Here is a 12318-nt window from a genome sequence, read left to right on the forward strand (position 1 = left end):
ATCTTTTCTTTCCATCTCATTTATGAAGAAATGCACAGGTCCTGCAAGATTTTATGCAAATTTGGTGGTTACAGGGGCTTCCCATGAGGTTGCACAAGTTATGCGGGCTGCTTGTGCAAGTTTCTGCATATTTTGAAACTTCCCATGAAAGTGTACAAGTGGACTGTACAAGTTATGTGGCAAGTTATGCAAGTTTTAGCCATCTAAGAATTCCTTTCATGAAGCTACATGAGGAGTTGCACAAGTTGTGTATTCAGTTGTGTAAGTTTCAGCAGTTACAGAGTCTCTTCCGTGAAGCTGCATAAGGGAAGGCGTGAAAGTGCATAAGTCATGCAGCCGGTTATGCAAGTTACGGCTGGTGTAAGGTCTCCTCCGTGAAGCTGCATAATGAACCTGCATAAGTTATGCAGTAAGTTATGTACTTTTTAGCAGATATTTAATTCCTTCCAGTTTCTATGCAAAAACTGCACAGATTATGCAGCAAGGCATGCAGATTTTGGCAACTTCACAATTTTTAATTTTCAAGTTTCATTTTGGCACTTTTGGGTCTAGAAATTAGTTCTCACTTGTACAATTACTTTTTAGTTCCTCAAAAACACTTTTTATCTACAAAACAAAAGTAAAATTACAATTTAGTTTAAAAATTGACAATTATGAAAAATTAGCTAAATAACTCATAAAATTAACTAAAAATAACTAACATATCAATAAAATGACTATGAAATTTAACCTAAATGACTCTATAAAATGCATGTATCATTGGTAAAGAAGTTCATTCTGATAACAATTGAGAAACAACCTGCATGTCTGGCCTAGACTATGGATTGACATTTAAACATGTAAATGACAGATTTATGATTGATGCACGTTTTTCATCAACTTCAAGTGAGGAAGGCAACAAACATTGATCTAGCACATCATTTAATGCTATCTCTGTATTAGCAGACCGCAATAACATTGTAGAAATCAGATCACCAGGATGATTTCCTTTGATGAATTCTAGTGCCAACACTTCAAAGCTTACACATCGCATTTTTCGGTCACTTTCATTAAGTATGCAAGCTCTACAAGGACAAATAAATGCTTATTACATACTGTGTTCCAATTTATGACAACATCAAATTTCTCTAATTACTTGGTGCTACATATCCATATGTACCTGCAAGCATAGTCCGATTGGATGAGTCTAGCTTTAGAGGCTTGGCGGAGCCAAAATCTGAAACATGAGCTTTATATTCTAAGTCCAGCAGAACATTCTTGCTTAATACGTCTTTATGAACAATTGGTGGTATGCACTCATGATGCATGTGGTACAGGACATGAGCTACACCTTTTATATTGGACCTCTTATCCCATTCAAATTATTTTACATCTTCATCATTGCTCAGGATTGTGGCCAGGCTACCTCTAGGGAGGTACTCATAAACTAAAAATGTGTGTTGGACATGTGAACAAAAACCGTACAGTTTTATAACATTTCGATGCCTCATCTCTGTTAATACCCTTATCTCATTAAGGAACTCTTTCTGATCAGCCATCTCATCATGAGGTAAAGAATGGAATCTCTTTACAGCTACAGTGTTCCTTGATAACAATTCTGCTTTGTAAACACGTCCAAATCTGCCCTCTCCAATGCAGTACATGCTATCAAAATTCTCAGTTGCTTCTATGATTTCTTCGTACATTGCTTTTCCATCAAAAATTGATATGGAAAGCAACTCCTCTGAGCCTCTTTTCCTTTTTCAAAAACTGAACAACATGATAATTAAAGCACAAAATAGAAAAAGTGCTCCAAGAACTGGAAATAAAATTATCAGAAAAATTTGTATGCCCTTCCCCAAAACATTTTTGTGAGTCTTGTAAGGCTGTAGACCGCTATCATTACCACAGAGTCCTCTATTATCTTGCAATGTAGCATCTTGAAATGCTTTGCTATTGGGAATTATCGTCATCCGATAGATCAACAGATGGCAAGTTAGGCAGTTGTGTTAAACTTGGAGGAATGACACCGCTGAGCTTGTTGTGAGAAAGATTCAATACCGCTAAGCCTCGAAAACTTTTAAATTCTTTCGGTATCTCTTTAGTGAGCATGTTATGACTAAGATCAATCTAGGACAGGCTATGGAGTTTCACTGGAATAAAAACAATGAGGTAACTGTGAGAAAGATTCAGTATCTCCAGACTCTAAAAGCTTCTGAATTCATCTAGTTCTGGTATCTCTCCAGTGAGCAAGTTATGACTTATGCCAAGCTAAGACAGTTGATTTAACTTTCCCATGTCAGGTGTAATTTTTCCAATAAACCTGTTGTAACTCAAATTTAAATGGAACAAATTTTGCACATTTCCCAATGCACATGGGATCGATTTGCTAAACCTATTTGTTGATAAGTCAAGATACTAAAGATGGGAGAGTGTTCCAAGTTCTAGAGGAATAAGACCAGATGATTGTTGTCAAAAATCACCGTCACCAAAAAAGTCAACTTTCCCAATTCCCTAGGAATCCTCCCAACTAAATGATTTCAAGAAAGATCAAGCAATTGTAGCTGAGAGGCATTTCCAATATTAGTTGTGATCCTACATGTTATATTGTTACTAGTAATCTTCAGGGAGGACAAGTTGAGACACTTCCCCCATTTGGATGAGATTTCACCTTAGAGATTGTTGTGGGTTAGATCTATGAACTGAGCCAAAATCTTCAAATATATTCCCAACTAGTTGGTTTCCATCAAAACATGCTCTGAGTAAGCTTGAGCAATTTCTCAAACTTTTGGGGATTGGACCTGTGAGCTGGTTGTCATTCACTATTAATTTCTTAAGTAACCCCTCAAGGCAAATATTTTGACGCAAAAAACCAATGAATTGGTTTTTGTCAAGGTTCAACTCAGATAATTTCCTGAGGTTTCCAATTTCTTGGGAGATGAAACCAAAAAATTGGTTGTCACGAAGGAATAAGAATTATAATTTGGTTAAATGACCCAATGAAGCAGGAATAGAACCATTGAGTTGATTCTCACTCAATTCTAGACCAACAAGAGTCGTCAAGTTTCCTAGCTCTTCAGGAATGGAGCCAAAAAGTTGATTTTGGTAGAGATGAAGTAATGTTTCTTAGACAACCTAGTGATGCTGGAATTGGACTAGAAAGATTGTTTGTTTTAAGGCTCAGATGCTCTAGAGACATCAAATTCTCGATTTCTTGAGGGATGAGACCAGAAAGCTGATTATTGAACATGTATAACATGGTGAGCTGTTCTAAGTAGCCTAAAGTGGAAGGGATGGAACCCTCTAGGCAATTGGTGTCCAAGTAAAGTTCAACCAAATTGGAAAGCTTTCCAATTTCTTGAGGAATGGAACCAGAAAGTGAATTATTACAAAGAGACAACCAAGTAAGGTTAGTTAAATTACCCAAGCAAGAAGGAATTGAATCGTCTAGATGGTTGCTATACAATGTAAGCTCTTCAAGCGACCTTTGTTGACACATTTCTATTGGAATTGAGCCATTTAACTGATTTTCATCAAGGTGCAATTTTTGAAGATTTGTTAAAAGGCCAATTTCTGGTGGGATTTTTCCAGACAACTGATTAGTTTGCAAATCAAGATAGATGAGCTCGAAAAGCTGACCAATTTGAGGTGGGATGATGCCATATAGTTCATTTGCACTGAGATCAACTTACAAAAGTTTAGAAAGGAACGAGAATAGAAATTTTTCAAGTGTACCTTTAAATCGAAACTTGTGATGTTGAGTTTATGAACTCTTCCAGCTTTGTTGCAACTAATTCCATGACAAGAACATGGGCTTGCATTCGTTTCAAGGTGGTTAGAACTAGAAGTGTTGGTGGCATTTGTAGGACAAAGACTCCAAGAGTGCAGGAGTAGTAAGTTGGTTTGGTTTAGGCTGGCTTTCCATTGTAGCAGGGAATGCGCTTCATCGATGGAGTTAGAATCAACATTATGTGAGGAATGTGAAATAACGAGGATCAAAGAAACAAGTACGAGTGCTCTGTTGGAGATTGAGAATCCCATGATTAATGTTTTCATGAGTGGACATGCACAGTCTTATAAATATATAATCTAGTGCCTCGCAAAATTTGTAAGAGAAAGACCTCAAGCCTCTAGAAAGAAGCGTTCCACCACCTTTCACATCATCTTGTTGTTCAAGTTATTAGCATAATCACAAACGTGAAATTTAAGCTAATTAGGTTTGCATGCAATATTACTATTCTAAGTAGCTATTACAATAATTGTTAACTATTTTACTAATAATTAACTATTAAATATTAATTTGTGATATTAACTGTTTATATAGTAATTTAAAGTAGAAATATTTAATAGGAATAACTATTATATTATCTATTAAAATAAAAATAATAGTGTTATCTTTTTTATTCTAATAAAAAACACTCTCTTAACCTCTAAAAGTTATAAACACTGTATCATTGAATAATATAATTGAGAGAGATAATGTTTTGACATTACCTTAAAAGTTGTTCCCAAACAAAGACTTAATCAAATGCTAACCCAGCAAATGTACAATTAGCGAAATTATTGACGTGAAGTAAGATATTAGAGTTATGGCCAATATTCGTGAAGACTCTTATTGTGTAGTTATAAATTGAAAGGCCTTCCAGCTAATATATATCTTTTATTAGGTATTATATATAGAATTTTATTTATAAAATTTGGAAAGGATATCAATTTAGAAATAATTGCACATTTTTTAAGTTCATTTTTAGTATTTAAGTTACTTGGCTGCTGCTAATACATTAATATATATTAGTTAAATATAAAAATAAATATTTTATGGAATTGTTTGTTAACATTTGGAGTATTATTATATTAAAAGAAACAAAAATTAAATTTTTTATAAAACTATTATATTTATAAAATACAATTATACAAGTAATTAAAATTGTATAAAATTAATATGTATTGTGCGTTCTTTTTTTTCTTAGTATAACCGACTCTCATTAGAATTAGGACTTAAATTCAAAACCTTACAATTATGGGAGTTCATTTTAATGCACTACAAGAAATTTTAAAAATAGCTATAAAAATTATCGACAGCAAAATTTTGTTAGTAATTTACCAACGCTTTACTGACGAATAAGAAAAATAAAATTTAAATCAATTTATACCGATAAGATCATCGACCGATTACCGACGAACCTTTTACCGACGATATAATTCCGTAGGTAAAAGTGGAACTAAATATTGATAACAAAATTAGAGACCAAATAAAAAAATAAAAACAAAAAAATTCGTTGATAATTACCGACTAATTCGCATTTAGTTAGTAATATTAAAAAAAAAATAAAAAACTTAAAAAATTTTACCTACGAAAATTTTTGGTCGGTAATTACCAACAAATTCTTTTTTGTAGACAATATTAAGAAAATAAAAAATAAACTTTTAAAATAAATATCCACAAAAATTTTTCATCGGAACCATATTTAATCAGTAATACTTAGAAGAAAATAAAAAAAAAATTTAAAAGCTTAAAAAATTACCTACAAAAGTTTAATGAACATAAGGCACACCCAAAAGCATTATCGTTGTATCAAGAAATAACATAAAGAGTATGACCTCTTAATAGACATAAAACAAAGAGCAAGTAATTTGAGTATTATGAAAGCAAACAATAACTTAGGCTCCGTTTATTTTGCAGAACTTGTATATGGAAAATGTTTTTCCATGAAAATTGTTTTCTAAAAAACATTGTCATGAAAATATTGTTTGTTTTTTTATTATAATGTTAAATTGATGGTATGTGTTTATATCATATATGTACGAGACTTTTCACATTTTAATAAGATTATCAAAGGTCTAGAAAAATAGAAAATGAATTCCTTTTTTGAAAAGAGAGTTATTTTTCTTAAAAATAATTTAGTTTCTTCTTAGAGTAGGAAAACACTTTCCGTTAATTTATTTTCCTGAGTGTCTCAAATATTAGAAAATGCAAAAATATTTTCTGTAAACAAACAGAGTCTTTAGCCTAATCACTACTTTGTCTATATTAATTCCATAAAATCTATGGGATGTATTAATTCCTCAATTTTATATATGGGATTTCATAACCAGTTAAAATTAACTCTCCTGTCAAATGGGATAGTCTATAAATTCTAGTCTTGAGCATTGACAGCTAAAATTTAAAGCAATTACGCATAGATTTTTTAGGCAAGAAATGGATGATGAGTTTAAGCATCATTTGGTTAAATGTCATAAGGAGTGGCATCCAATTCAAAGTGCAAGTAGGAAGCAAAAATGCTACAGTTATTTATTGGAGCTGCAATTTATAAATGGTTGTGGAAATATGGTTTGGTTTGGTGGGAATAGTATCTGGAACAAGGTAAAAGAGGTGAAATGTGGAAAGCAGTAATAGGTTAGATAGGGCTCTACCCCAATCACCAGGGGCAAATGTAAAGTGGCCTTGCATAAAAGTACAAGAAATGGATAGGATTATTATTTTAAGCATAGCTTCCTTAAGGTAGTAAATAGATTATTACTTTGACGTCTTTTGTGGTATAGGGAACAGCCACGTGAAGGATGTTATGCGAGAACCACCATGTACATAATTCTGAAAGGTGGCAATGGAAGCTGAAATCATTACGTCATTCCAAGAATAGAAGTTGGAAACTAGAGGTACTTTCTTACCTGTCTTTACGATGTCAAGGTTGGTGACCAGAAAAAGGTTTTTATTTTGCATCGAAAGCCTAATAGAAGAAGTGATTTTGAAATGAAGTTCTGACATAAAATTTCACAAGGCTCACCAGCATCAGCGATCCGACAGAAAAGAATTTGGAAAGATGAGATCATTCAAGAGTGTAAAACAAAACTTTAGAGTAGAACCTCATAAACATCATTATTCAGCAAAGCCACTCATCCAATCCACAACACTACTGATGTGCCACTCCCCACCCCAAAAAGAAAGGCACTTATGTGACACACTCATCTTGAATGTTCATAAAGGGCAAAATTTTCATGGTCCTTGCATCTTTTGATATAAGAATATAATACATTTATGATGCATTAACACTCCTTTAGTGAAAGATATGCATTGTTGGACACTTGCTTGACACGTGCACTTGTCCAACACGTATCAAACACATCAACCATGTCCACAAAAAAGAAAAATATCTGACAAGCGTGTCTGACACACTTTTATCTGTATTGAATACACATTTGATACTTCATAGTTCTTTTTTACAATAGATAATTTTAATCTATTAATAAAATAGAAAAATATATTATTAAAATTTAAAAGACAATTAAATATATGAAAATTATATTAGAATTTAGCATTGTTATCAAAGGTGCACCTCGAAGTTCAAGGGGCACCAGGCGCAGCCCATAGCACCTGAGGAACCCAAAGGCACTCGATTTCCAGGAGGCGCACCTCACAAAGGCCATCCACACCCATGCAATCACATAAAGCAAATTGCAAAAAGAAGAATAAGAAAAAGAAGAAGAAGATCTAAAAAATCCGACTTGATTGTATCCTCTCCTAGGTTTGGGCTTATCTAATTTCTGATTTGAACTCCAGGTATGTTTTTTTTTTTTCTTCCTGCTCCTCTCTCCCTCTCTCCACCTGACCCATTTAGGTTTTCATTTCTCTTTCTCTTCTATGCTTTCTTTTCCTTCTTCTTTCCTTTTCAACATCTTAGATCTATAAGAGTTCATGGCTTCATACTCGCCATTTTTTTTCCTTGGTTGTTGTGTTCAAGTACCCTTTTCTAATTCTAATCTAATGGGCCAAAGCAACCTTTATCAATAGGAATTGTTGTGTATTTACATTAGAATTTTGATGGATTATTCATATCTTTATTAATTAAATTACATACATGAGTAAAATAAATACATAATTATTCTTCATGAATTTATAAATTTTAATTTAAATTATTTTAAGTTATGTTTAGTAAACTCAACTCAACTAAGCCTTTGTCCAAAAAATTTAGGGTCGGCTATACGGATTCGCTTTCTCCACTCTAAACGATTTTGGGTTAAATCCTCATAAATGTGTAATGCTTCTAAGTCATGTTGTACTAGTCTCCTCCAAGTCAATTTAGGTCTATCCCTTTTTTTCTTTCTATCCTCTAACCTAATGTGCTTTACTTGTCTAATTGGAGCCTCCGTATGTCTATGCTTCACATGACCAAACTATCTTAATCTCCCTTCTCTGAACTTATTCTCAATTGGCACCACTCTTACCTATTCTCTAATACTCTCATTACAGATTTTATCTAGTCTAGTATGGCTACTCATCCACCTTAACATTCTCATCTCCGTAACTCTTATCTTAGACGTATATGACCCTTTCAGTGCCCAACACTCATTATCATATAACATAGCCGATCGTATGGCTGTACGGTAAAATTTTCTTTTCAACTTATTGGGAATCTTGCGATCACATAAAAGTCCCGTGGCACGTCTCTACTTCAACCATCCGGCTTTAATCCTATGACTAACATCCTCCTCACATCCCCCATCTACTTGAAGGACTGAGCCGAGATATTTAAAGTGATTACTTTGGGACAGTACCACTCCATCCAAACTAACTCCTTCCCTATCACCAGTTTGGCCTTCACTGAACTTGCAATGCATGTATTCTGTCTTCATTCTACTTAACTTAAAGCCCTTTGACTCTAGAGTACTTCTCCAAAGCTCTAGCTTTCTATTGACTTTTTCTCGCGTCTCATCTACCAGAACAATATCATCCGCAAACATCATGCACCAAGGAATACTCTCTTGTATATGTTTCGTCAATTCATCTAAAACTAATGTAAAAAGGTAAGGGCTTATAGCTGATCCTTGGTGTAATCCAAATGAGATCGGAAAATCTTTTGTGTCCCCTCCCACTGTGAGCACAATATTACTTGCTCCTCCATACATATCTTTCAACACTTGTATGTACCTAATAGATACCCTCTTTTGTTCTAACACACTCCATAAGATATCTCTTGGAACACTATCATAAGCCTTCTCCAAATCAATAAAAAACTATGTGTAGATCTTTCTTCACATCTCTATCTTTCTCCATCAAGCTTCTAAGGAGAGAGATCGCTTCCATAGTTGAACGACCGGGCATGAAAGCAAATTGATTGAGAGAGATAGAAGTATCATGATGTAGTCGATACTCCACAACTCTCTCCCACAACTTCATAGTATGGCTCATGAGTTTAATTCCCCTATAGTTTGAGTAACTTTGTATGTCTCCCTTATTTTTAAAAATAGGTACTAAAATACTCCTCCTCCATTCATCAGGTATTTTCTTTGAGTTTAGAATCTTATTAAATAATTTAGTTAACCATACCACTCCCATATCTCTCTGTTAAGGAAAGTCAATCACTATATTATTTCTCTGTATATTCTGTATTCTGTATTCCTATTTAAGATTTCTTATTTAGGATTTCTTCCTAATTAGTAGAACACAATTATAGGAATCAATTGTATATATATGCCCATGTACAGATTAATTAAAATTTAGGAGAATCATCTCTTTCTACATGGTATCAGAGCAGGTCATCTATCTATGGTGACTATTTGTTCTCACCACCCAGCTCAGGAGAGACCTTGGTCACCGATTGGCCGTTTCGACCCCGATCAACATTGCCGGCGTCGCCTCAACGCCCTCATTCCACCACTGTGTGCTGTTGCCTGATCCAGTACACCATTAAAGGACTTCTGAGGTTTGGCTCTCAGATCCTATTTTGGTATTTACTTGATTTATAATTTTGGGTTATTTTGCTGCTATAAGCACTTTGGATTAGCGTTTCAGTTAGTTTTCTTTGTCTCAACAAATGGTAGACAATAAGAATGTTATTTCTAATGTAATTCTGGTGATGACTAATATCACGGAACACAAACTTAATGGTTCGAATTACCTGGAGTGGAGTAAGACTGTTAGGGTCTATTTGCGTAGCATTGATAAGGATGATCACCTTACTAAAGATTCACCCACTGATGATACACGACAAACTTGGCTAAGGGAGGATGCTCGGTTGTTTTTGTAGCTTCGGAACTCAATTCACAGTGAGCTAATTAGTTTAATTAATCACTATAAATTTGTTAAGGAATTGATGGATTACTTAGATTTTTTGTATTCTGATAAAGGGAATATCTCCCATATTTATGATGTTTGTAAGGCATTCTACCGTGCTGAGAAAGAGGATAAGTCTCTCACGACTTATTTTATAGATTTTAAATGGGTATATGAGAAATTTAATGTCTTGTTGCCTTTTAGTCCTGATGTAAAAGTTCAGCAGGCCCAACGGGAGCAACTAGCTGTTATGAGTTTTCTTGCAGGCCTTCCTTTAGAGTATGAGACTGCTAAATCTCAAATTCTCTCTAGTTCTAAGATTTCCTCTTTGCATGAAATGTTCACACGGGTTCTTCGTACGGTGAGTACCCAATCTTCACAGCCTACCAGTATTGCTCTTATTAGCCGTAATCCAAATGGACAATAGGGTAATAGAAGAGGAAGTAAGGGAGGAATTACAAGCAACAGAAGTAATCAGCGTAATGGAGAGGCTAGTTCTAATTAGGACTCAAGAGGAGTCATTTGTTATTATTGCCATGAGCCTGGCCATACAAAATATAATTGTCCGTAATTTCAAAGGAAAAATCAGCGATCACAGATGGCAAATATTGCAGCAGAGAATTCTACAGTATCTTCCTCTAAGAAAATTATTTTTGTATCTACAGAGAATTTTGTACAATTTTCCCAGTATCAAGCATTTCTAAAGCCTACCAGTTCCCCTGTCACTGTGATCACTAAGTCAGGTAAATCTACTACATGCCTTGTGTCTTCCTCATCCAAATGGATTATTGATTCTGGTGCAACAGATCACATGACAGATAATTCTAGTCTTCTATCTGTTTTTCAATCTAATCTCACTTCCTCTATTATTACTTTAGTTGATGATTCTACTTCTTGTGTTATGGGTTCTGGAACTGCGAACTCGACTTTTTCAATTTCTTTGTCTTCTATTTTGTGTCTACCAAAATTCTCTTTTAATCTACTTTCTGTTAGTAAACTTACTCGTACCTTAAATTGTTCTGTTTCCTTTTTTCCTGACATTGTTTGTTTCAGAATCTTACGACGAAGTAGATTATTAGTAGAGGACGCGAGTCAGTAGTCTCCATATTCTGAAAAATCATGTACCTCAGTCGCTTGTTTGCTCCAGTACCTAACACCTCTTGAAGCTCATTGTAGATTGGGTCATCCCTCTTTGTCTACCATGAAGAAGCAGTGTCCTTAATTTCAGTCTTTATCAATACTAGAATATGAGTCGTGTCAATTTGCAAAACATCATCGTTTGCCTTCTGTGTCTAGAATCAATAAACGGGTTTCATCCTCTTTTGAGTTAGTTCATTCTGATGTTTGGGGTCCTTGTTCTGTTATTTCTAAAACTGGATTTCGTTATTTTGTTACTTTTATTGATGATTACTCTCATGTTACCTGGTTATATTTAATGAAGAATCGTTCTGAGTTATTTTCTATCTTTCGTACCTTTTGTAATGAAATTAAAACTCAATTTAATATTTCTGTGCCCATATTAAGAAGTGACAATGCCAAAGAATACTTTTCAGCACAATTTCAGTCTTATATGATACAAAATGACATTCTTTATCAGTCTTCCTGTGTGGATACGCCATCCCAAAATGGCGTGGCCGAAAGAAAAAATCAGTATCTTCTTGAGGTAACTCGTGCTCTTCTTTTTCAGATGAAAGTTTCTAAACACTTTTGGGCGGATGCAGTTTCTCCGGCATATTTTTTGATTAATCGTTTGTCGTCTTCTGTCCTTAATAGGGATATTCCTTATACTGCTTTGTTTCCTATAAAATCTTTATTCCCTATTGAACCCCGTATTTTTTGTTGTACCTGTTTTGTGCGTGATGTTCATCCACAGGTTACCAAATTAGATTCAAAATCTCTCAAATGTGTCTTCCTTGGGTACTCCCAGCTCCAAAAAGGGTACCATTGTTTCTCTCCTACTTTTAATCATTATCTAGTTTCTGCAGATGTCACATTTTTTGAGTCCACTCCATTTTTTTCTCAATCATCTGTGTATGAGAGTCAGGGGGAGGAGGATGATCTCTTAATATATATTGTCCAACCAATGTCTAGTCCTCTCCCACAGCCTGTTCCTTCTGTCTCCAGACCTTCTCGACCTCCCGTTGTTCATGTTTATTCCAAGAGATTGGAGATTCCTGACTCAGATCCTCCACCAGCTACTTCGTTGCGAGATCCTGTACCTCATACTGATCATGATTCTAATCTAGACTTACCCATTGCTCTTCGTAAAGGTAAATATTCATGTACTT

The 12318-nt window shown here is 34.5% G+C and overlaps 1 protein-coding gene across 1 annotated transcript; it reads right to left on the reverse strand.

Moving 5' to 3' along the window:
- Window positions 1-3055: 3055 nt before the first annotated feature.
- Window positions 3056-3839, reverse strand: LOC110672230 (MDIS1-interacting receptor like kinase 2-like). The gene is made up of 2 exons (XM_021834947.2): window positions 3751-3839; window positions 3056-3656 (listed from the first exon to the last, which is right to left on the reverse strand). Exons 1-2 carry the CDS (start codon window positions 3837-3839, stop codon window positions 3056-3058), a joined length of 690 nt encoding a protein of 229 aa, XP_021690639.2.
- Between the last annotated feature and the right edge of the window lie 8479 nt (window positions 3840-12318).

This window comes from Hevea brasiliensis, chromosome 16 (genome assembly GCF_030052815.1).
Source record: "Hevea brasiliensis isolate MT/VB/25A 57/8 chromosome 16, ASM3005281v1, whole genome shotgun sequence".
Lineage (NCBI taxonomy): Eukaryota > Viridiplantae > Streptophyta > Magnoliopsida > Malpighiales > Euphorbiaceae > Hevea > Hevea brasiliensis.